General features: G+C 48.5%; 2 protein-coding genes across 18 annotated transcripts in view; one reads left to right on the top strand and one right to left on the bottom strand.

The window, feature by feature from the left end:
• NUP98 (nucleoporin 98 and 96 precursor) overlaps positions 1 to 9,586 on the bottom strand; it is a 117,807-nt gene extending 108,221 nt beyond the window's left edge. Inside the window, exons 1-2 of the mRNA XM_045555583.1 lie at positions 9,537 to 9,586; positions 1,866 to 1,932 (exon numbers count right to left, since the gene is read on the bottom strand). The gene's annotated coding sequence lies outside the window, so the exon portion shown is untranslated. The remainder of the gene's footprint in view (positions 1 to 1,865; positions 1,933 to 9,536) is intronic.
• On the top strand, positions 1 to 24,175 carry PGAP2 (post-GPI attachment to proteins 2). Of its 17 annotated transcripts, none has more exons than XM_045555590.1 (8): positions 1 to 67; positions 10,114 to 10,134; positions 13,715 to 13,889; positions 17,859 to 18,027; positions 21,784 to 22,036; positions 22,172 to 22,278; positions 22,896 to 23,004; positions 23,165 to 24,175. In XM_045555590.1, exons 3-8 carry the CDS (start codon positions 13,756 to 13,758, stop codon positions 23,293 to 23,295), a joined length of 903 nt encoding a protein of 300 aa, XP_045411546.1. In that variant the 5' UTR covers positions 1 to 67; positions 10,114 to 10,134; positions 13,715 to 13,755; the 3' UTR covers positions 23,296 to 24,175. The 17 variants fall into 17 exon arrangements, with proteins under 17 accessions (XP_045411546.1, XP_045411555.1, XP_045411545.1 ...); XM_045555589.1 differs by lacking the exon at positions 1 to 67 and adding an exon at positions 9,818 to 10,022; XM_045555599.1 differs by lacking the exon at positions 17,859 to 18,027.
• Positions 24,176 to 24,767: the final 592 nt, after the last annotated feature.

Consider the following 24,767-nt stretch of genomic DNA (forward strand, 5'->3'; position numbering starts at 1 on the left):
CTGCGTGCGGCGAGACTGGGGCTGTGGGAGCTCGGGCCAATCAGAGGGAAGCCCCCAGGATGACAGGGTAACTCTTCTACCCTTTCCTTGCCCCAGCGCGCGGGCGGTGATGGGAAGGTTTCCTGGTCACTTTGCCCGCACGTCTCAGCTAGACCACGTGCGGAGCTGAGTACCCTCTGCGGGTGGGGGGGTCCGTCTGTCTGCATAGCTTGTCTGCGACTGATCTGAGACCTTTAATCCCGACCCTCTTCTCTCATGACTCATCTTTGCCCCAGCACATTCTTTCCCTTTCTGAATTGCTAGGGTAGACATGAGCATTGGAGATGCCCTCAGGAAATGGCCCCTCTTAGAGCCTAATACAGATGAGGATTCTTGGAACTTCATTCCCAGATGCACGTTGAGAACCCCTACTTATTCTTAAAGGAGTGGTTCAAATGTTTTCGCCTTCTCTATGATGCGCTTGCCGACCTTCGCCAGGCACTTGAGCTAATGCTTGTGCAGGCCTCTGTTACAGCCTTGTCACTTTGTATCCTATTATTTTCCTTTCGGTTTTCTGGGCTCTTGGAGGTCAGAGCTGCATTTTCATCTTCTTGATATTCCTTTCCTCCCTGGGCCTAGCTCTGAGCAGAAGCCTGATATTACAAGAGGGAGAGGTGGGGGTCTCAAACAGAATAGCAGGAACTGTACTAGGAAAGCAAAGTGCATACAGACTACACCTCCACCACCATCTCTTCCTGGGACGTCAATACAAAATTGAAATGGTTTTTTTTTTTTTTAATTTTTTTTTTTGAGACAGTCTCGCTGTGTTGCCCGGGCTAGAGTGAGTGCCGTGGTGTCAGCCTAGCTCACAGCAACCTCAAACTCCTGGGTTTAAGCAATCCTACTGCCTCAGCCTCCCGAGTAGCTGGGACTACAGGCATGTGCCACCATGCCCGGCCAATTTTTTTCTATATATATATTTTTAGTTGTTCAGATAATTTATTTCTGTTTTTAGTAGAGACGGGGTCTCGCTCAAGCTGGTCTCGACCTCCTGACCTCGAGCGATTCACCCGCCTCGGCCTTCCAGAGGGCTAGGATTACAGGCGTGAGCCACCGCGCCCGGCCTGAAATGGGTTTTGCCCAAAGCATAGATGAACTTAAATCCTCTGGGTTTTTCAGTGGTAGCGAGGGATTAGAGGTAATTGATTTGTTTGTTAAAAACCTGAATGATTTGCAAAGATGGAATAAGATAGTAGATGGAAGAAACCACACAGTGTAGGTGCTCAGCAGATGCTTAAAGGAGGAAGAAAAATAATGTATGAAGCACTGGGCTTGTCAAAACTGCAAGGGGGTTTCTGTCTAGGTAAGTTGCTTGTTGCACAAAGATCCAGTTATTGAGACAAGGAATATTGCCCACAGACGCCTTGCCAGAATGGGAGAAGCTGCCTGGAATCTCTCTCTCCCCTACTGAGGGAGACCATAGACTATTAAAGGAGGGGCCACTGTGCTTTGGGGCAGGTCGTGGTGTATCTCACAAAAGACTACACACAGCTGAGCGAGGTGGCTCACGCCTGTAATCCTAGCACTCTGGGAGGTCAAGGCTGGAGGATCCCTTGAGCTCAGGAGTTGGAGACCAGCCAGAGCAAGAGCGAGACCCGTCTCTACTAAAAATAGAAAAATTGGCCAGGATGTGGTGATGTGTGCCTATAGTCCCAACTCAGGAGGGTGAGGCAGGAGGATTGCTTGAGCCCAGGAATTTGAGGTTGCAATGAGCTACAATGACGCCACTGCACTCTACCCAGGGCGACAGAGTGATACTCTGTCTCAAAAAAAAAAAAAAAGGGCTCCATGCATTGGGACAGGTTGTGAGGGATGGTGAATCTTACCTTCAGGAAGTCTGCCCAGGAGCTTTTAGAATCTCATCTCAGTTGTCTTGCACAAAATCCACCATTTCTGGGAAACAATTCAAAAGGTCAAATAGTTTATTAGGGGAGAGGATTATTTAGGGGTCATTGAAATTTTTTCAATGGGTGGCCAGTTACAAGCTTGTGGCTCCACTGATGAGCTTCCCTCCACACTAAAAATTAATACATGGATGGACAAATTGTAAAGCTAGTTTAAACATCTGACTGCAGTCACCTTCCTCCAAACACCCCTCCTTTCCCACCACTCTCCCTTGCCTTTGCTCTACTCTAGAAAGTCATTAGCTCCCCCTGAATAGTTACAGTAACTTCCTTACTGCCCTCCTGGACCTTTGATTTCTTGCCCTTCAATCCTCAAACCCAACCATGTTTAAGCCTCTCCTCTACTTATTTATTTTGGTGTCTCTAACACAAGGCACCCAGTGGGTGCCCCTTAGATTTTTGATGCATACATGAATGAATGATTTCCTTCAGTGGGAAATAGTAGCAGAAGTGTTAGACTTTGGAGTTAGAAACCCCGGGTTTAAATCTGAACCCAATCATGTATTAGCTAAATGAACTTGGACAAATTTCCTAGCCTCTCTGAACCTCAGTTTCCTTGTATGTAAAATGGGTATAACAACTGTATTTGCCACACAGGGTTGTTGTGAGAAGTACATGAGATAATACATGTAAAGCACTTAGCACAGTACCTAGTACACAGTAAGCCCAGCAATAAGTGATATGTATTCTTTAGAAATGTCAAGGAGTTCCCATTCTAAATATTCTAAGACATGGATTCTGACACAGAAAGGGGGCTCAGAAATACATCTTTGTCTTTTCTTTTGCTAAAAAATGGTTCTGAAAGAAATATGTCTTGAGTGAGTAAGCGAATGAGTATATTCAGTTCAAAGTACTGGTAGGTGTGCAGCAAAATAGTGCATGCTGTAGAAAGACCAGAGTACACAATGGATGAGAAATGCTCCAGGGAGGAATTTCCTGTGACTTTGGTGATTTCTAAGGAGATTTTGTTAGGTACTCTGGTAAGTATGTGTCCCACAAGTCATCATTTCCCAGGACTCCTGACTGGTGAAGGACATCTTTGTGGAGCCAGAGGTTCCTGGCCCACCCACTCCTACCCATCTTTCAGCTATCATCATCTTCCTTCTTCTGCTCTGAAGACAAAGAGTTTGGTGCATGCTCACAAAAGCTTGCTGAGCCAAGCTTTGTCCTAGGCATTAGGAGGCCAGAGATGTGCACAGCTAAATGCTTTCCTCTTGCCAAGAAAGAGTTAAGGAAAGTCCAGCTCTGTCCTGGGAGCCACCCATGACTTGAGAACTCACTGTATGCAGCTATGAAGGATTGGTGCTCAGGGAAGAGACAGACCTGTAAGGACTGCAAAATAATGGAAAGGCAAGAGACTTCTTTCCAGAGTGATGCTTCTAGATTTCCTATATGGTGCATTGGAAACAGCAACAGAGTTGGAGTCAAACAGAACTAAGCTCAAGTCCTAGATCTGCTACTTTTTATATCTTGCACAAATTATTTAACTATTTTGTGTCCCAGTTTCCTTGTCTATGAAATGGATACAATACTTTGTATTTTGTAAGGTGGTTGTGAAGTCAAATGGCATTTGCAAGGATTGGGCACTGTTTGGCCCATAGTAAGCACTCAGTAAATGTTGATTCCCTTCCTCTTTTCCTATAACTTGATAAGGAAGGGTGAGGTTTATATATAGCATATAATCACATTTTTAGAAATCCTATGTGAATACCTTTGACTTTTAACTAGAACATTTAGTCAATTACATTTAATGAATTTCCTGGTATTGTCGGGATTTTGTCTAACATATTATACTTTCTATTTTGTCCAAACTTTTCTGTTTCTTTTTCTTTCTTTCTTTCTTTTTTTTTTTTTTAATTTTTTTGAGACCAGGTCTGGCTCTGTTGCCTAGGCTAGGGTACAGTGGCGTCATCCTGGCTCACTGTAACCTCAGACTCCTGGGCTCAAGCTGATCCTCCTGCCTCAGCCTTCCAAGTACTGGGACTACAGTACTGGGCCACCATGTCTGCCTTGTTTTTTTCTTTTTTGTTTGTTTGTTTTTGTGAAGATGGGGTCTTGCTATGTTGCTCAAGTTGGTCTCAAACTCCTGGCCTCACACAATCCACCCACCTCAGCCCCAGCAAAGTTCTGGGATTATAGGCATAAGCCACGATGCCTGGCCTCTTTTATTTTATTTTTTATTTTCGTAATAGTAGCTGCCATTTATGGAAGCCCAGCTCTTTGCCAGATTTTTTAAAAATTGAGATATAATTGACCTAACATAAAATTCACCCTTCAGAAGTATATAATTCAGTGATTTTTCGTATAGTCACAAGGTCATGCACCACTATCCAACTCCATAACATTTTTTAACCCCCAAAAGAAACCCTAAACCCATTAGCTGCCACTCTCTATCCCCTGCTTCCCTCAGCCCCTGGCAACCACTAATCTTTCTGTATGGATTTGCCTGTTCTGGACATTTCATATAAATGGAATCATACGATATTTGGCTTTTGTGTCTGGCTTCTTTCACTTAGCATAATGTGTAGTGTGTATCAGTACTTCCTTTTATGGTTGAATAATATTCCATTGTATGGATAAACATTTTGTTTATCCATTAATCAGTTGATGAACATTTGGATTGTTTCTACTTTTTAGCGATTATGAATAATGCTACTATGAACGTTTGTATATAAGTTTTGTGGACATGTTTTCAATTCTGTTGGGTTTACACCTAAGAGAATTGAAAATTGGGGTGAAATTACTGGATTATATGGTAACTCTATATTTTTAAGTTTTTTGTCCTTCCTGTCAAATGCTTTATTTCCGATTTTGTGTGTTGAATTTTTTAAATTTAATTTTTAAAAAATAATTGAGGTGAAATTCACATAACATAAAATTACACATTTTATATATATATATATATTTTGAGACAGAGTCTGGCTCTGTTGCCCAGGCTAGAGTGCTGTGGATTCAGCCTAGCTCACAGCAACCTCAAACTCCTGGACTCAAGCGATCCTTCTGCCTCAGCCTCCTGAGTAGCTGGGACTACAGGCATGTGCCACCATGCCTGGCCAATTTTTTCTATATGTATATTTGTAGTTGTCCAGATAATTTCTTTCTATTTTTAGTAGAGACGGGGTCTCACTCTTGCTCAGGTTGGTCTCAAACTCCTGACCTTGAGCCATCCTCCTGCCTTGGACTCCCAGAATGCTAGGATTACAGGCATGAGCTACTGTGCCCGGCCAAAATTACACATTTTAAAAGTGAACAATTCAGTGGCATTTAGCCCATTCACAGTGTTGTACAACTACTACCTCTAGCCAGTTCCAAACGTTTCTATCACTCCAAAGTAAAACCCCTTATCCATTAAGCAGTATCTCCCTGTTCCCCTCTTCCTCAAGCCCCTGATAACCACCAATCTGCATTCTGTCTCAGTGGATTTATGTACTGTTACGTTTTATATAAAAGGAATCATAAAATGTGTGGCCTTTTGTGTCTGGCTTCTCTCACTCAGCATGTTTTCAGGGTTCCTCTGGGTTGTAGCATGTATCAGTACTTCATTCCTTTCTATGGACAAATAATATACCATTGTATGGATATACTACATTTTATTTATCCATTCATTGGTTGGTAAACATTTGGGGTGTTTCCATCTTTTGGCTATTGTGAATAGTGCTGCTATGAACATACATATACACGTACCTGTTTGAGTACCTATTTTCAGTTCTTTTGGGTAAATACCTAGGAGTATAACTGTGGGGTCATGATAACTTGGTGTTTAACTTTTTAGAAACTTCCAAACGGTTTTCCATAGTGGCTGCACCATTTTACATTCCTACCAGCAATATATATGAGGGTTCCAGTTTCTCCTCTCCCACATCCTAGCTAACACTTCTTATTTTCCTTTTTTTTTCCATTATTGCCATCCTACAAGTACAAGGTGGTATCTCATTGCAGTTTTGATATGCATTTCCCTAAAGACTAATGATGTTGAGCATCTTTTCACTGCTTATTGGCCATTTATATCTCTCCTTTCTTGCATTCTTTTGGATTATTCCATTTTTCCTACTATACCAGTTCAGAAGTTAAATTATCTTTTTCTGTTATTATTTTAGTGATCTCCCTAGAAATTACCACATGCATTCTTTTTTTTTTTTTTTTTGAGACAGAGTCTCACTTTGTTGCCCAGGCTAGAGTGAGTGCTGTGGCGTCAGCCTAGCTCACAGCAACCTCACACTCCTGGGCTTAAGCGATCCTACTGCCTCAGCCTCCCAAGTAGCTGGGACTACAGGCATGTGCCACCATGCCCGGCTAATTTTTTTTGCTATATATATTTTTAGTTGGCCAGATAATTTCTTTCTATTTTTAGTAGAGATGGGGTCTCACTCAGGCTGGTCTCGAACTCCTGACCTCGAGCGATCCACCCGCCTCGGCCTCCCAGAGTGCTAGGATTACAGGCGTGAGCCACCGCGCCCGGCCCACATGCATTCTTAACTTACCACAGTGTCATGCTAGTCAATACTTTCGTGTGTGTGTATGTGAGAGAGAGAGAGAGACAGAGAGAAAGAGACAGCCTCTTTGCTCTGTCACCCAGCTGGAACACTAAGGTATGATCATAGCTCACTGCAACCTTGAACTCCTGGGCTCAAGCGATCCATCCTCAGCCTCCCAAGTAGCTGAGATTACATGTGGGTGCCACCATGCCCAGCTAATTTTTAAATTTTTTATATAGATGGAGTCTCACTATGTTGCCCAGGCTGGTCTTGAAATCCTGACCTAAAGCAATCCTCTGCCTTGGCCTCCCAAAGTGCTAGGATTACAGGCATAAGTCATAGTGCCCAACCTAATCAATACTTTTATCGGAAGGGTAGAGTTTCCTGAGATGGAAAGGAGAAGAGAGCACATTCCAGGCAAGATGAACAGAGAAAGGGAAGAGAAGGTGTAGGGCCAACAAAGAGCTCAGTATATCTAGGAGTGCTACTGGGACTTCATTCTAGAAGTGAAAGGGGAGCCAAAGGAAGTTTTCTAGAACAAGGAAGATTTAATTACTGTTTGAGTCACAGTGGGGCTAATGCAAGATGAGTGAGCCTGGGGTGGGTAGTTTAAAGCCATCCAAGAAGGATGTCTTGGTCATGAAAAAGATCTCTGAAAAGAACAACTCCTCAACCCAGGAAGAACACTGATTTTCCTGAGGTTTCCCAGAAGGCAGGGGCAGAATTTGGCCTGAAGCTGGATGTCTTTAGCACTGTCTATGTCCCTGCCTCTTTACCTTCCCCAGCCATACTCACTCTGTCCTCTACCCCTAGGCAGTTGTTCTTCAAAAGCTTTTCTTACAGTTCCTAAATCTTTGCTTCATCTATCTAAATACTGCCCATCTTTGAAAAATCTAGTTCAATTAAATCAATCCAGCAAATATTTTTGGAGCTCCTACCATATGCCTGTCCCTGGGCTAAGCTGAAAGTATTAAGAAATGAATGAAACACGTCGGGGTTCCATCCCTACATGAACTCCCAAGAAGGTGGAGGAAATAGGCAACAAATTATTTTGCTACATGGTTGGAATCCTAGTAAAGGTGTGATAGAAGGCCATCTAATGCTGCCTATGGAGTGGGGAAGTGGACAGATCATGGGATCTTGGTTGGGGTGGTGGAAGACAAGGAAAAAGTTGAGTTAAGCTTTATAGAAGCAGGGAGTGAAACTAGAATGTAAAATTTGTGGTTCTGGAGTAGAGAGGACTGCCAGATTATGAAGAATTTTGAATACAACACTAAGGAATTTGCCCTTGATCCTAAAAGCTGTAGGGAATTGCTAAATAATTTCTTTGCAGCAAAGGAGGGACATGGTCAAGAAATTTAAAAGAAGAGCCAATATGTTTCAGAAGAGCCATGTTGCTGTAATGGGGAGGATGAGGGAGAGACAGGATGGCAAGGAGACCAGTGAAGGAGATCTTCTATAGGAAGCTTTCCTTAAAAGCCACATCCCACATTCTCTTCCCCTCTTCTGCCTCCCACTTCTATACTGCCCCATGCTACTGGGGGCCAGAACATCCCTGTGAACAAACACTCAATCTCTGGGGGGTATCTGATATGAGTGCGTAGACAGAGGGAGTGGAGCAGTGATTGTGGGTAAAGCTGGAAAATGGTGGTACTGTTTCAGGCACAGGCCTCTCTAGGATATGTCCAGATACCAGACAAATCTACCAGGAGGACAGGAGACACTGGAAGGCCTCAACAGCAGCAGTAGCTACTTGGACAATGGACAAATGCCAGTTCAGCAAACACTTAGTGCCTACTGAATGAGGGCAAGACTAGATGCTTAGATGCATGTTCAACTTCTTTATCTGTAAAATGGATTTCATCAAAGGTACCTCACCAGATTATTAAGAAGATCAAATAAGAGTGTGTACATAAAAGTCCTTGGTACATATTAATAGTAAGAACTCATTTATTTCCCTCTGCTTTTCCTCACATAGATCAAGGTCAGTGAGTCTTTCGAATTTACAGTGAAATAAACAGATTCTGAGAGGGTCAGTGACAATTAAGGTCAGTTTGAAAAAAGCTCAGGACAAATTCAGACTGTAGCTTACGTGTCTAGTCATAATAACCATCACATATTGTGTACCTTCCACATGCCTGCTATATTACCTTTAATTCTCACAACAACCCTCTGATGTGGATATTCCAAAAACTATTTTATAGATGAGAAAACAGAGGCTCAGAGCTATATATTGCCCAAATAACTGGAGATTTAGAAAATTAATCTAAAGAGTTAGATCAGAACACCTCTAGCTTCCAGCATTGAAGGTGGTCTAGAGGAAGGAAGAGGGAATGGTACTTAGGGCCAAGGGAACAGACAAGGAATCAAGATAGGGAGCAACGACCAGGAGCAGACACCCCTGGGTTGGAGCTAGACAAGAGGATGACACAAAGCCCCAAGTCAGAAAGTCTGACTCTAGTTGCCAGAATTGGAGGGAGGTGGTTCTTTTAGTAACCTTTTACTGTCCATTCGCCCTGGGACCTTAAAGAACAGGATGAGGGAGAATTCAAAGTCAAGAAAAGTAGTTTTTAGAATAAGACACCTTCCCTCCAGCGTTGGACCCCCACCCCCCTCCGCCACCAAGTGAATCTGAGATTTCTCTGTATCCCCCACCATTGCTCAACCTGGGGCCTGTCACAGAGACGGCCTAGGCTGAGTGAATGAACAAGAGTGGATGCATGAAGAGCTCTGGCAAATTAATCAACAAACGTAAGCCCCTTTTTCCCATTCTGCAAAGTGGCAATTATAGCTATCTTGTGGGATTAACAGTCTTTAGTGATTAAGGGAATGACCTCAGGTGCCAGACTTGAATCCTGGTTCTGACATTGTGGGTAGGTAACTTAGCTTCTCTCTTTTCCATTGGTAAAATGAGGATATTAATAGTATTTACCTCATAGAATTTTTGTCAGAATTAAATGAGATTCCACATAAAAAGTGGAGTGCCTGGAACATAGTGGGTGCTCAGAATGTGTTAATTATTACTATGAAGATTTAAATAGGAAACATATGATGGTAACCGTGTCTAGTTCAGAGGTCCTCCACCCCCTGCAGGTGCTCTGATAACCTCCCAATGTACCTGCAGGAGGGATTACTGGTCCCCTAACCTTTCCCTGTTGGGGTAGGATGGTTTTTGCAAAGGGAGCCCATGGTATCCAGTCACAGCACCCAAAAAAAAAAAGAGAAAGAAAGAAAAAGATAAATAAAAGGGAGCCGGTTCCCTCTCAAGTTCCTTTATGGGTCAGTCAGGGTCAGGGTGGGAATAAAAGCCTAGCAGCTGGTTTCCGGGTGTTAATCCTGTCCTTGTGGGGAGACCCAAGGCTGAGGATAGGAGATTGTCTCCCTGTGCTATGACAGGACATGGCGCCCTCTCCCGATCAAGGGCGGCAACAGCACTGGGCCAGAGTTTCTGGGTTGGGCCTCGCCGGATCTCACTACCTGCAAAGGTGCTCTTCTCTTTGCTGAAATGTCCCCAACCGGCTCTGGCGAGCAAAATTTGGGGGCTGCGCGCCGAGGCTGAGACGAATCTGGCTTAATGTTTCAGAAGAGCGAGGCTGGATAATCGGTGAGAATGGGGGTAGTGGGTAGGAGAGACTGGGGTCAGGGAACGAGAGAAATCAGGGCCCTGTTGAATTAATTGTATGTTCTTTCAACAGGTGATGGAACGCAGCTGAGAGGTAAGGTGACAAGGTGACTTATCTAACATGTCAAATCCAGATGTCCAGGGCTCTTCCGGCTGTCTTCACGCAGCTGAAATTGGTGAGGCAGTCCGGGGCTCGAGAGGCACGGCTTGAGGAGACGCCAGAGTGAGGGCGAGAGCCGGAGGTCGGGGTCCCCAGAAGCAGGGAGGAGCCAGCAGAGAATCCGAGCGCTGTTTCCTCCCTAAGTTCCGCCCCGAGCGCGCCGGGCCCGCCCCTGCCGTTCCCGCTCCGACCCGCCCCCCCGGAGCTAGCCCCCGGCCCAGGCCTGGGCTGCCCCCAGGTTCCACGGCTTCCAGCCTGCGCTGGCGCGGCGTCCTGGCCACGACCGCCTGGGTGAGTACAGGGGTGGGTGTGCCGGACCGCCGGGCAGCCCCACTCGGGGGAGCGCGACCACGCGGTCCAGCCTCCGCAGGGCCGGGCCCCAAGCTCTGGGGGTCTTGGTGCCTGCTCTCCTATCGCAAATACTGCGTATCCCAGGAACTGCTGCTGTCCGGACTTGCTGAGCTGACCACCCCCCTCGCCTCCCCAACATAGTGCTGGGTGTGCAGGGATTGAGCTCTCTTTACTCTGCAGGGCCTCCTGGTCAACATTCCTTCTAGGTGGGGTGGATGGAGGGGATGAGGGTTGGAGGGTGGGGGGAGTGGAACCCCATAGACAAGTTTTGAATCCCAGCTCTGCCAGTTATTAGCCTGTGACCTTGAGTTAGTATTTTTAACCTTCCTGAGCTTCAGTTTTCTCGTCTATAAAAGGGATACATACAGGCTATAGCGCCTAGCTCATAGAATTATAGCCAGGATTAAGAGACAGTGTATGTCTGTGGGGTGCGGTGGCTCACCCCTGTAATTTCAGCACTTTGGGAGGCTGAGGGCGGAAGGATGGCTTGAGCCCAGGCGTTTAAGACCAGTCTGGGCAACATAGCCAGACCCTATCTGTACAAAAGAACTTAAAAAAAAGCCAAGCTTGGTGTTGCATGCCTATAGTTCTAGCTACTCTGGAGGCTGAGGCAGGAGGTTCGCTTGAGCCCAGGAGTTTGAGGCTGCAGTGAACTATGATTGCACTACTGCACTTTGGGAAACAGAGCAAGACCCTGTCTCTAAAAAAAGAGAGAGAGAGAGAGAGACAATGTATATCAGGTGCTTAGCAGGGTGCCTAGCACTCCATAGGCACCCAGTAAATGTGGATTTGGAAGAGGCTGAGAAGATCTCTAGGGACTTTGGAGATGAGATAGGAATACTCCTAGGAAAGCAGTTTTAGGCTAAGTGTACCAGTGAGAAAGTTAGAGTTGTCTGGGAGCTGAACAACTAACTGCCCTTTAGGTAGTGAGCTGCTGGCCCTAAGGTGTAGAGGAGTGGAATGATCAAGTGGGAGGGGCCTTAGAAATAATCTAAGGCACATGATTCCCATGTTCCATAACTGTGGAAACAAGCTCAGAGTGGTTAGGTGGCTTGCCCAAGGTCACACAGCTAAAAGGGAGATCAGGCATACCTCTAAGAAGTAGAACAAACTGTCCCTTGAACTTCCTCATCACCCCCAGCCTTGGGTAGTGCCTATTCATTCCCTAAAGATCTGGTCTTCAATTTGGGGATCCCAGTGTTTCCTGAGGGATCTGGGGCAGCAGACTTCAGGGGGACTAGTGCTACTGCAACTGAAGAGTCTAGGTTTGAGCTGAGTGGGGAAGGTGCTCCCCATCTAGGGCCTAAGGGACTTATAGTTCATTTAAAGATAACCCAGGGAATGTGTTTGATCTGGGAGGCTCACCATAGCCACTTCCAACTCCCCAGGGTTATCCCTGATGTCCCTGCCCCAAAAGGGAGAAAGAAACTTGAGCAGTTGGGGCAGGCTGCCTGACTGGGCTTGCAAAGGCAGGTGGGGAAAGATGGATAAGAATGCAGAGGTGTATCCACTTGGCTTGTTCTGGAATGAGGGTGGGACTGGAAAGGAGAGTCATGAGGGTGGGGCCCTGAAGAGTTGGGACTTGATTTAACTAGGCCTTTGAGCCCAGCAGAGCAGCTTCTTTACCTGGAGCCAGGCCTAGCTGGGAAACAAGAAGCCTAAATTCCAGGGATGGCTTTCCCTTGGACTCAGTATATAGCTTTTCTTTTTTTTTTTTTTTTGAGACAGAGTCTCACTTTGTTGCCCGGGCTAGAGTGAGTGCCATGGCGTCAGCCTAGCTCACAGCAACCTCAAACTCCTGGGCTTAAGCGATCCTACCGTCTCAGCCTCCCAAGTAGCTGGGACTACAGGCATGTGCCACCATGCCCGGCTTATTTTTTTTAGTTGTCCAGATAATTTATTTCTATTTTTAGTAGAGACGGGGGGGGGGGCGGGGTCTCACTCAGGCTGGTCTTGAACTGCTGACCTCGAGCAATCCACCCGCCTCGGCCTCCCAGAGGGCTAGGATTACAGGCGTGAGCCACTGAGCCGGCCAAGTATATAGCTTTGAGAAAGGGCCTTTCTCTCTCTCTGCATCTTGGTTTATCTTTTCAGTGGGAACATGGCTAACTGGCTCATCTATGTAGGATTTGGTTTTCCCTTTTCTTCTTCCTATGGACAGGTACCCCTTCTCCCTCCCTCACTCCAGTCCTAACCTGACCTTTCTGCCCAGAGCTCTGACACAAAGAGGAAGGGGTCAAGAAAGGCCAGAGTTGCAGACTGTAAGTCTTCGTGGGCCCCACATCTTTCTACTGCTGGCTTTTCCATCTAGTTGCTATGTGACCCTGAGCAGATTCCTGCTTTAACTTCCCTATCAGGTTGGTGTAATAGCTACTTAGCTATTACAGTTCCTGTCCTTAGTGACCCTTGTCTGAAGGGGAAATTACAGTGCTCAGGAGCCCTTACCTATTCACAGGAAGGTGGTGGATAGGCCCCTGGGCACTTGGAAGCCTCCAGAAGCTGACCAAGCAGGTCTCTCCAGCAAACAGCAAGCCCAGGCTAGCGCCCGGCCTGATTCTGCAAAGCCTTTCACCCTCAGAGCACGTGAGGCAGCAGGCGGGGACACGCAGGGGGTCAAAGTTCTGTTTGCTTCCATGGAGTCCCTGCTCTGTGACTGCGGTGCAGGCACACAGAGCACACAGAACCTGGCAAGGGACAGAAGGTGCAGGAGGGCCTGAGGCCAGTGGGGAAGCAGTGAGAGCTGATGAGAGGCCTGGAAGCTTGGAGGCTGGGCCTGAGGGTCAAAGGCTTGGGGGAGGAGATGATCCACCGGTAGGTTTTAGGATTGGTTCTTAAAACACAGAGAGACTAGTTAAGCCAGGTCCTGTAATCTTAAGGCCTGTCAGGCCAGGCAGAGGGGTGAGGAGAAGGTCTCCCAATCTATTCAAGCTTCATCCTAGCACAGATTTGGCTCACTATCTTCTCTCTGAAATTGAGGTGGTCTTGGGATTCTGAGTCAGTCTTCCTCACCTAGGGCAGGAGCTATCCAAGTTTAGGTGACTTCTTTCTCAGACTGCCTACTCCATAGCACAGCTAAGTTTAGGGCTGAGCACAAGGGCTGACTTCACCACTGAGTCCTAGCCACATTGCCTAAGGCCCTGACAGCATGCCACTCCATCCCTAGGTCTGACAAGATGTACCAGGTCCCACTGCCGCTGGACCGGGATGGGACCCTGGTCCGGCTCCGCTTCACCCTGGTGGCCCTGGTCACGGTCGGCTGTCCATTTGTCGCCTTCCTCTTCTGCATCCTCTGGTCCCTGCTCTTCCACTTCAAGGAGACAACGGCCACACACTGTGGGGTAGGGACTTGGGGGGCACTGATACCTCATATTCAGGTCCATCTGGATCTTCTTTGGCTCCTGAATCTGTTTCAGCAGGATTAGCCAGCTCTCCAGTGGGGTCCATCAAACATACAGGGCTGCTGGGGGATTGCCTGCAAATTGATGCCTCAAGAATTAGTTTCCCTCCACTTTCCATGAAGGTTCTAGGGGATGGAGTCAATGAAGTGAGCAGCTCCAGAGCCCACAACGCAATCCTGACTTCATAAAGGAGCAGATTCTGGAGCCCCAGGGCTTTCTCAGGGATAGAGAGAGAACAGGATTGGGCTAGGTGTGGCAGGGTGGGCTTATGCCTGTCTCTATGGGAATGTGATTTTGTATATGTGTGTATGTGATTGTGAGGGACATGACTGTATATGATGGCTTTGAGTGGGGTATGTGCGTGAGCAAGACTATCTCTGTGCCTGTCTGTATGAAGAGCTGATGATGTGTGTGTATATGTGTTGTGGGGCAGGTCCCATACCCTTTGAGGTTCCGTAGATGACCATGTACCTTCTGGACAGAGATACGGGGTGCTGGGCCAGGAAGAAAGATGTGAGAATTCTTTCTCTGCAGGATATGGGAGTAAATGGGCTAGACTTGTGTTGACATCCACTGACTCTGTATTACCTGAGACACAGAGACTGAGCCTTGGTTTCTCTGTGTCTAAAATAGAATTAATAATCCTGTCCTGCTCCTCCTTCTCAGGGCTAGTATAGAGCTCTAGGAAGTATGGGATGGTGGTTTGGGCAGTATGAAGGGTGAGGGGCTGAAGGAAGAGGGGGAAGAAGAGATTTTCAGATTGGAGGGCAGGCAGGAGATGAAGTTAGCCTAGGGGCTCTAGGTGTGGCAGAGGCAGGGCCTGGACATGGGCCCTTGGGCTGGCCTTGGAGAGAGCTCTGAAGGCCCCCAGCCAGCTGGATTCCTGCTTCCTATAAACAGCATCTGCTCCAGAGAAAGGGGTAGGACTAGCAGTGGGGTCTGGCTCAGAGTAAGGGATGGGGACCCACTTCTTTTCTTCATATGACTTGAAATTTCCCTTCTTCCTGATTCGTCAGTGGGTAGACGTGGGCCTTGAGCTGTGGATACCCAGTCTGATGAGACCTATGGCTGAGAACTGTCAGAAGGAACAGGACTGGAAGAAAAGGGGGTGACCAAGTTATCTGAGGGGGAGTGTCACCCTTTCCTGACATAGTGCTTAACCTCAGATAAGGCATTAGATCTTCCTGTTACCCTGGCCAATTCCTGTTCATCTTACAAAACCCTGCCCAGGTGTCTCCTCCTCTGACAAGCTTTCCCTAGTCTCCTTGGGGCAAACTTAATCACTCCTCCTGTGACAGTCCCTGTTTTCTCTCTCATACAGTTCTGTCATCGCATTTGTGTCTGCCTTCCCTACCAGACCAGGATATCCTTGAGGGTAGACACTGCATCTGAGTTAGAGAGTATTTCTTGGATAAATGAATAAGATTCCTTAGCCTAGCCCAGAGCCCTGGGGAAAGGAAGGCATGGTATAAGGCATTCATAATCCAAACAAAATTTATTTGTTTGGCAAGTGGAGTTAACCAGACTAAGCTGTTTGCTCTGCCCCTTGTGGCTGGCCCAGAGGGCTAATGGGACCAATAACCTCAGCATGCCTTGTATACCTGTTATCCATTCTTGGCATACCACTTAGGGAACTAAGGCATAGGTAGTTGCTGGAGGGGTACCTGGCTCCTCTGGAACAATGATAGACTTAGTGACCCTGGGGGTATTTTGTCCCCACTCCTTGGAACTACCCTGTTGGATCTACCCGGGTAGAATTTGAATTCCCATCCAGAGTATTCTAGGAATGGCCAACCCTGGGAATAAAAGAAGCAACCTAGTTTAATATATCTATATTTATGACTTTGCCTCTGCTTGCACATCCCCAGTAATGAAGAGCTTCCTTTCTCCCTAGATAGCCTATTCTAAGGAAACTTAATAACTAATAATTAGCAAGTTCTTTCTTATAGTGAGCATATACTTTCTTTCTGGTGAATCTCTGCCCTGGCCCTGGCACTGCTTTGGTAGCCATAGAGCTACTCTTTCCTCCTGGCTTCATATCAGCCCTGCAGAGACAAGAAAGCGGTAATGAGGTCCCTGAATCTGTCTTTTTAGGTAGCATAGCTCCAGTTCCTTCAGGCAAACCTCCCAGGACATGATCTCCAGGCTCCTGCCTACCCTGAATATGCCCTTGGACTTGGCCCAGTTGGTCACTTTCTCTCTGTGCTAGGCCTTGATCTGGGCATAGGATTCTAGTTGGCCTGGGAAGTACAGGCAAAAATGGGACTGTTCATTTCTATTACTAACTGGGAGACTTCTGTTGATGCAGCCTGAGCTGCCATTAGCTGTTTCTGCACGGGTACAGGCTAAACACTGATATTTCATATTCAGGACTGTCAGATCTCTTTTGGATCCTGATTCTATTATAGTATTAGCCAGTTCTCCACGGAGGCCCAACAAACATACTCAGTCCTGCTTTAACAAAAAAGGACCAGATCCCATTCTGCTTTCTCTTCATTCCTAGAAACCTGACTATATCCCTGGACACAACCCTGAGAAAGGCTCCCACCCCCATCCCTGGCAAGGAAGCTGCTGTGGGCTGACTTAGCCACTATCACTTCTTAACTTTGCAGAGTGTTCCAGGATTTATGACGAGGCCTTGTTGATCCAGGGAAGGCTGTGTGCTTGGGCAGGCGTGGAGAACTGGGCACTGTGGGCGGGAGGGCAGGCCCTGAGGAGCTAGGGGTGGGATCTTCTAGTCTTAGAACAGTCTCAGTCCAGCAAGAGCCCTCACTGAACCCAAGTCCCGGATTCTGCAGCACCCAGTGTGAGTGTTTCTTAGCGAGCCCCCAACCCATCCCTGATGCTGAGCTACACTAGTGGACTGGGGTCCCATTAATGGAGGGGAATATGAGTCCCAAGGGGAGATTTGGTCCTAGGCCTTTCAATACTAAGCCATCTCTGTCTGCCCCCTGCCTGCCACAGAAGGGAGCCCAGTTTAAGGGTGGTTGGGGCAGTATGGGTTGGGAAGGAGTTCGCTGCTAGTAGGGAGAAGGGAGTAGAAGCAGCTCAGCTCTGCCCTGGTTGGGTCTAGGTCTGGCCTGGACTGAGGCTTCCTGGGTCTGACCCAGGACAGCAGGCTCAAGTTGTGGAGAAGGTTCCCATGACCCTCAGATTCCCCCCAGACCTTGAATTGGGTGACATTGGGTCCCCTCAGAGGGGAAGGAAATGGGTATCTGGGCCTCCACAGGGACCCTGATATTTTGGGATCAGGCTACTATTGGCCTGAGGCTTAGATCATTCAGAGCCTGGGGGTGGGATGGCTGGCAGCCTGTGGCCTCACTGAAATAGGTTCCAGGGTACTCCTACTGTTCCTAGTTGAACTTGGGTGAGGAGCAGGAATGTGGTCAGACAGGGTCAGTGGGAGGACTTCTGCCAGTCTAAGCCAAGGATCCTTTGTCTAGGTAAAGGAAACCTTGACTTAGAGCTTTAAATTGTTATGTGGCAAGACACCTTCATCCTGGTGTTTGAGTTCTGGGCCTCAGTTTCCCCTTCTGTGGAATGGGAATAATAACATTTCCACCACTGACCCTTCTCCTGACTGGCTGTGAGGGTTGTGAGAGTGAGATGGGCCATCAGAGCTCCCATGTCCAGGCCACTGGGAACCTCTATTCTCCAGGGTCTTCAGGAGGTAGACCTAGAATATCAGTATAGCAAGGGGATTCCTAAGACCTGACCCTGCCTGCCTTTGCTGCTTCTCCTTCTCTGCACTGTCTTCCTTTTTCCCTTATGCCCTTTCTACCCTTTCTGTTTTGGCCCTTTCTTACACTCTAAGGAGCCAGCTCTGGAAAAGGCCCCACTTTCCCAGGTCCAGGTATCCTACCAGGCCCCAAGTTGTGTCCCTTGCCCTGCTTGGACCATTCCCTACAGGATGTTCTCTGCGGCCTCCCAGCCCTTGGACCCCGATGGGACTGTGTTCCGGCTCCGCTTCACAGCCATGGTCTGGTGGGTCATCACTTTCCCTGTGTTCGGCTTCTTCTTCTGCATCATCTGGTCCCTGGTGTTCCACTTTGAGTACACGGTGGCCACTGACTGTGGGGTGAGTGCCAGGATTCCCAGCCCCTGGGTCAGGGCCAAGTCAGGAGATGGCGGTAAGGGTGGATCAGAGAGTGCAGAGAAGGTGGAAGGTGAGAGAGAGGAAAGGGACGAAAGGGGAGGGAGGGGCAAGTCAGAGTTAGGGAGAATATAGGGGGAGAGATGCAGAGAGAGTAGAATCATAGTCCTCCAGGAGTTGGAAGAGGATTATAAAAAGTGCAAGGAGCAGGGGAAGGGGGTGATGGAGGAAGGGAAAGGGTTGGGAATGGGCAGGAGAGATCATGAAAGGGAAAAGGAGGCTGAAGAAAGAAAGACCAGTTTGAAAAGGAAGCCAGGATGGATGAGGCCAGGAGGCAGGAGATATAGCAGGTGGCTTTAGCCCAGACTAGGGAACTGACTGTAGAGGACCCTCAGCCCTGATCTGGGATCCTCAAGCTTTGTTTTTCCCACTGGCCGCCCCAGGCTCCATAACCTGTGTCCACTCAGGGTTCTGCCAGCCAGAAACATGGATGGACTTCTTGCCTCCAGATCAGTCCTGAAGGCCCAGGGGTAGAGGTTCTGTGTCAGGGGCATGGAATTGAATATGGACTTGCCCTTAGCATCTCATTCCTGCAAGAGTCAGTCCTTAGACATAGACAGTCACAACATAGTGAGTTGGGATTCCTATTTTGACAAAAGGGAGTACAGGGACTGTGGGGTTCAGAGGAGGTACTTAACCAGCTTGGACATTCGAGAAGACTTTCTTTCCAGAGGAGGGGGCATTGTTGCTCTGAGGGTGAAGAAAGATCTTTGTGAATGCCAGGCTGATGACTTTGGATTTTATCCAGAGGGCAGTAGGGAGCTTTGGAAAGATTTTAAGCAGGAAAGGGACGTGATCAGATTTGTGCTTTAGAAGATCATTCTGGCTCCTGAATGGAGAAAAGATTTAAGGCCAGGGGCAAGAGTAGGGAGACCAGTGAGGAAGCTAGTGCAATAGCTCATGCTGCTAGGGAAACCAGAGCTAAGATGGGGACTGTGAGGATAGAGACGAGGGAATGGAGTCTAGAGAGGAGTAGCAAGTAGGATTCACAGGAGTTGGAGTTTTTGTCCATTTGGCAAGGGGTGGGGGGCAGTAAGGTAGATAGAGAAGTTATCTATAATTTGGGGGAACTTTTACCTGAGGCCAAATGATTTACCTAATGGTGAAATATGAGGTGCTATGGTAGGGGATTTTTTGGAACCCTCCCTTTATGCCATGTGAGTTTCTGACCTACTGCCCTATCAGAAAGGGGTTACCTACCCATCCCTCAGTCCTCTTAGCTCTGGGCTCATGGGAAAGTTTGGGGTGAGCTGTGTGCCTGGTCTCTGATAGTTCCTGATGTTGCTTGCTGCTGGCACAGTTGGTGAGTGGGGAATGTGTGTGCTTGGGATGGGGCTGAGGGTAGGGATATATGTACCTGATTTTGTGTGTATGCGTATATGTGTGTGTATATGTGTATGTGTGTGTGTGTGTGTACACATGATGGCAGAAACAGTCCCTGCTCTTAGAATTCTGCCTCCACCCCTAATCTGAGAGGCGCTTGTGAAGACAGGTCCAACAGCCTATCTCTCTTTTCCTCCTGAGGCTTCTGCCAAACTCTGTATCATCTCTACCTGATACCTGTTGCCAACATTGGTCAGACTTCAGGGCCTTTGACTACTTTGGGCTCTCCCAGTTAAGCTTTAGATGCTGGTCCTGTTCCCCTTAAAGTAGCTGAGATTGGGGAGGAGTTTTCGATGTGGAGGCAACATTCTTACTAACCTAACTCAAGGGAACAGAGAGGCAGAAAAATCAAGTAAGGAGACTTGGTCTTGGAAGAGTCCGATGAAGATAAGCTTCCTACTTTTCACCTATAAGCAGGCCTTCCCATGCTCAATGGCCATGTAGCTCACAGCCTCTTTGCAGGCTTTTCAGGGAAGTTTGCCTTTTGAAAGCCATCACTTACTGTACCCACTGCGTGCTAGACACCACAGATGCTTTACTACATTATAGTTAGAATTCATAATCACCCTGCAAGGTAGGTAGTGTTTTATACCCATTTTACCAGTGAGGAAGTTGGAACTCAGAAAGGTAAAGTGACTTGCTGAAGGTCACCCAGCTAATAAAGGCAGAGCTGGAATGCAGACCCAACTTCATGCAGCTCCAAAGCCTCCCTGCTGCTTCTTCACTGATTACTCAGAGTGAATATCTGAGTCTGGTTTCAAGCTATGGCCTTGAGCACAGCATCTTTTCTCTGAGAGCTGGGTACTTAGTCTCCTCTGATAGTGCTGAGGAGAATCCATCTCCTTTTTTGTGGAGGCTGTGAAACCCCTGGCTGGTCCTGCCCCAGGCCTACCCTTGCCCTGTGAGCTGCCTCCAGCATTGCTCACCTTTCCAGCAGCCTGGAGACCCATTCAGCATTTTCACTGGAAGAAACGAAGGGATCTTTTAGAACTCTGTCTCTGAAGGCTGGTCCCTCCATAGTTAGAGCAGGTCATTCCCTTGCTAGGTCACTGGGCTCTGGCAGCATCTTGACCTTGTTAAAGGGTCTAAAAAAGTCCATGGAAAGTGTAGGCAATGGACTGGTATCTTCTACAGTCTTGGAATCTTTTAAAAATGTAGATTCTCACTTTCCAGACCTGCATTTTCACAACCCCCCAGTGAGTTGTAAGCACTATTAAAGTTTGTGAAGCACTGTTCTAGGCCCTAGTCTCTAAGAGATCCTCCTCCTGTCCCTGGCTTTCCTGTCTCCTTCTAAACTACTGTTCATTCATCCCCCATCCTCTCACCTCTCATACAAGCAACACACCGGTCCTTGCAGCTCTGTAAGTGTCATCTCTTCTTTCTTCCTGCACCTTAAGGAGTGAGGCTTTAATTCCTTAAGGCTGTGATCTCCAACCCCCAGACCATGGCCTGGTACAATCAGTGAACTGTTAAGAACCGGGCTGCGCATCAGCGCCTGAGCTCTGCCTCACTGCCCCCACCCAGGAAACCCCCCCCCCAACGTCCCTGGAAAAGCTGTCTTCCATGAAAGTGGCCCCTGGTGCCAAAAAGGGTGGTAACTGCTGCCTTAAGGAATGAGGAATTCCAGGCATTGAGAAAGATGGGTGGAGGAGATACAAAAGAAGAGGGTCATTTTCTTAGATTACACCTGGTTAGGAGCAACCACTTTCTTAAACATGATCAGGGTAGGGGTACCCTTCTGGCCCAGCTCCCCCAGGATCTCACAGCATCCCCTACCACTTTGGCACACCTGCCCAGAGGAATGAATGGAGCTGGGAGCCATCAGAGGAACATCTTATCTGGGCAGTGAATCCAGCACTCCAAGGAAGCTCAGATGGTCTGTGACTCATCCCTGTCCTCAGGACTGAATCTGGGGTCCTGGACTCCTGGACTCCTGGACCTCATACAGGGTCTTATGCGAGGCACAGCTTTGAGCTATGGGCATAGGGAGCATGCGAACCCATCTATACACTGCCCAAATACGTGCGGGTTTAGTGTGGGGGGAGAGGGAGAAGGTCCCACCATGCCCCTGCACACATCCCAGGCTGGCTGGGGAATGAGAACCCAGCACACCAGGCCTGGGACCGGACCTGGAGGGAGGTCTGGGGGAGCTGTGGGAAACCTAAAGGACGTACTGGAGGGGGAGGGGCCGGAGCAGAGCCTTCTGAAGGCAGGGGTGAGTTTGACAGATGGAGAGAAGGCTCTCCGGGTGGGCGGGGCCGGCGGAGGCAGACGCCCAGACAGGTCACAACTCTCCAGGTACCCAATTACCTGCCCTCGGTGAGCTCGGCCATCGGCGGGGAGGTGCCCCAGCGCTACGTGTGGCGTTTCTGCATCGGCCTGCACTCGGCGCCTCGCTTCCTGGTGGCCTTCGCCTACTGGAACCACTACCTCAGCTGTGCCTCGCCATGTCCCTGCTACCGCCCACTTTGTCGCCTCAATTTCGGCCTCAACGTTGTGGAGAACCTCGCGCTGCTAGTGCTCACCTATGTCTCTTCCTCAGAGGACTTCAGTGGGTGCTCGGAGGAGGGAGGAGTGGGGAAGGGCTCAGGGAGGGGATATGCCCCGCCCCTTCCCTAACGTCCTGCGGAGGGGTGTGGGCACTCCCTGCCTGGGATGCGCACTCCCAATCCTCCTTTCCCTCCAGCCGTGCACGAAAATGCTTTCATTGTGTTCATTGCCTCTTCCCTCGGGCACATGCTCCTCACCTGCATTCTCTGGCGGCTGACGAAGAAGCACACAGTAAGTCAGGAGGTACGGTCTACCCCTAGTAGGGCTCCAGGCGGCCCAAAAGAAAACCAGAGACATCTGTCCTCAGGATGAGGGCAGTGGTGAGGTGGGAACTGGAGTTCTAATGGGAACCCTGGCAGAGGGGTGCTGGGGTTGGGCCTGGGCCTTGGGGACAAGTGAAGAGAGACTGATTGGTCAGAATCTGGGACTGTGTTTGGGTCCTAGTGTGGGAGAACAGAAGAGATGGAGGCTCCAAATGGGAGCAGAAAGGGGCAACACCCAGGCTGCAGTGGATTAGGAACAGTGTCAGGGATTGTGGTTTGTAATAGTTCCATTGCCCCACCCACATGCAGGCCTTTCTTTTCCCTACAGTTTCTGGAGATGTAGGGATGGTGGGTGGCTCCAGGTAACTTTCCTACTCCATCCTCCTGAAGTGGGAATGGCAGGGATAGCACTGCTCCTTGGCCTCATCACTCCCCCAAATGCAGGGATGTGAACTTGTTCATCATTCCTGCTGCCCCTGCCTGTGTCCCCTTCCATGACCACTAGGGGGGATGAAGGGAGGTAGGAGCTGGGGCTAAAAGGGGAGGCTTTTACATAGCCAACAAGCTGCAGAGTGATGAGACGGCCTGTCCTCCTAGGATCGAAAGTCCTACAGCTGGAAACAGCGGCTCTTCATCATCAACTTCATCTCCTTCTTCTCGGCGCTGGCTGTCTACTTTCGGCACAACATGTATTGTGAGGCTGGAGGTGAGGCCAGGACAGGATCCATAGGTGGTCATAAGTGGATATGGGGCAGTTGCCATTGTTTTCCCTGTGGTGGACTAGTGGTGTGGTGATTTATCAAGTGGCCCCTGAGGAGGGGTAACAGGAGCTTCACCATACCTTGTTCCTTGTGTCCTCACAACAGTGTACACCATCTTTGCCATCCTGGAGTACACAGTTGTCCTAACCAACATGGCGTTCCACCTGACGGCCTGGTGGGACTTCGGGAACAAGGAGCTGCTCATAACCTCTCAGCCTGAGGAAAAGCGGTTCTAAACCCTTCTGTTCTGCTTGGGAGGAGGCAGCCTACTGCCCAGAAACAAGAAATAAGAAACCACTCTGGCCTTCCCCACCCCATGTCCTCTCTGGGCTCTACTGAAGATGGGGGAGGGAGAAGAAGGAAGGGCATAGGCCAAGGCTGACCCCAGTGCTGCTGGCTGTTCCTTCTCCCCCCTCATATGAGCACAAGGGCTCTCAAGCAACATCACCCTTACCTGAGAGGCCTCAAGAAGCTGAGCTGGCAAGAGAGCTCCACCATTTGGTGCTAAAAAAAGCTGTGAGGTTCATGACTCTTACATAGCCACCTTTCGCTGAGGTCAGGAACCACTGAGCAGTGGCTGCTACCTGAATACTGCAGCCATTTCTCTCCACGGGGTCATTCACTTGACTAATGATTCTAATGATCTACTGTGCACATGCAGGCCTGTGGCCACAGTCCCCTGATGAGGTTGCCCCGGTGTTCTGGTCCTGACTTCACCTCTTTGATTTAGTGTATGCCCTAGGGTGTGCACACTTCCCTATCTGAGCCTCAGTGTGTCCATGTGTATGATGTGGGGGTGGGTGTGCTGTATGATTTCCAAAGGCTCTGCCAGTGTGTGGTTTGGCCATCATCCGACAGAGGTGGTGTTCTGTACCTGAAGGATGACCTTTTCCAGAAAAGAACCAGCACAGCATTTACTTCCCTTCTGAAACTTCTGGTATACAGACCCTCCCTCTTCTGCAAAAGTATGAGGTGGAAGGGTCAGAGGCACAGATCCCTAACCCCAAATGGGCTCCCTGGTATTCCTCCATCTTCCCGACTACCCCAGATCCTGAGCTCTTTTGGCTGTACATTTTATTTTAAAGGAAAATAAATTTTTTTTCTTTTTTTTGCCAACAGTCTGGGCAAGACTTACTGGTCTTGGGACTCTTCTTGTTTGATAGGAACTGAGTGAGGAATGGGCTCCAGCATGGAAGGAATAAGTCCATGGCAGGGTATGATTCTAAGTGGCAGCCCCTCAACCCCTCCTGAGTCCTGGAGTCTTCTAAGGCTGACCGAAGCCTTCATTTTGATAAACAGGAGTGACTGAGCTGTCCTTATAATGACTCCAAGCCTGGAAGCTGGGATACCTGCGAGTCTTCGGTTGAGGCAGAGGTCTGGATTCTAGCCACTACTCTTGTCAATAAAGACCTGTCCCCTTGGGGGTGTCAGGGTACAGCTCTCAGATGCATGGCTGAGAGTACCTGCCTTCAAACTGATGATTCTCAACCTCTCCCTTCCTGAGCCCTAGATGAAGTCTTTCCTCAAGCTTTGTGTCCTAGTCCAGTACAGCATCTGCAACTGGGCCCCAGGGCAAGACTGGCCCCTCTAAGGGAGCCAGAGCTTTGTTAGGGAAATTGGGGGGTAGTTGGGGGACCACAATGAAGTCTATTGTCTCCTGTCCCCTATTAGAAGAAACAAAAGGCTCCCAGTCTCTAGGAAGCCCTAG

The sequence above is a fragment of the Lemur catta genome, chromosome 7 (assembly GCF_020740605.2).
Source record: "Lemur catta isolate mLemCat1 chromosome 7, mLemCat1.pri, whole genome shotgun sequence".
In the NCBI taxonomy this organism is placed as follows: domain Eukaryota; kingdom Metazoa; phylum Chordata; class Mammalia; order Primates; family Lemuridae; genus Lemur; species Lemur catta.

Bases quoted from the DNA above. Each gene is read 5' to 3' on its own strand.
- PGAP2 (XM_045555603.1), top strand. From the start codon at position 13,725: ATGTACCAGGTCCCACTGCCGCTGGACCGGGATGGGACCCTGGTCCGG. The intron at 13,890-17,814 runs GTAGGGACTTGG...GTATCCTACCAG, and splicing joins CAACGGCCACACACTGTGGG to GCCCCAAGTTGTGTCCCTTG. The intron at 18,028-21,783 runs GTGAGTGCCAGG...ACAACTCTCCAG, and splicing joins CGGTGGCCACTGACTGTGGG to GTACCCAATTACCTGCCCTC.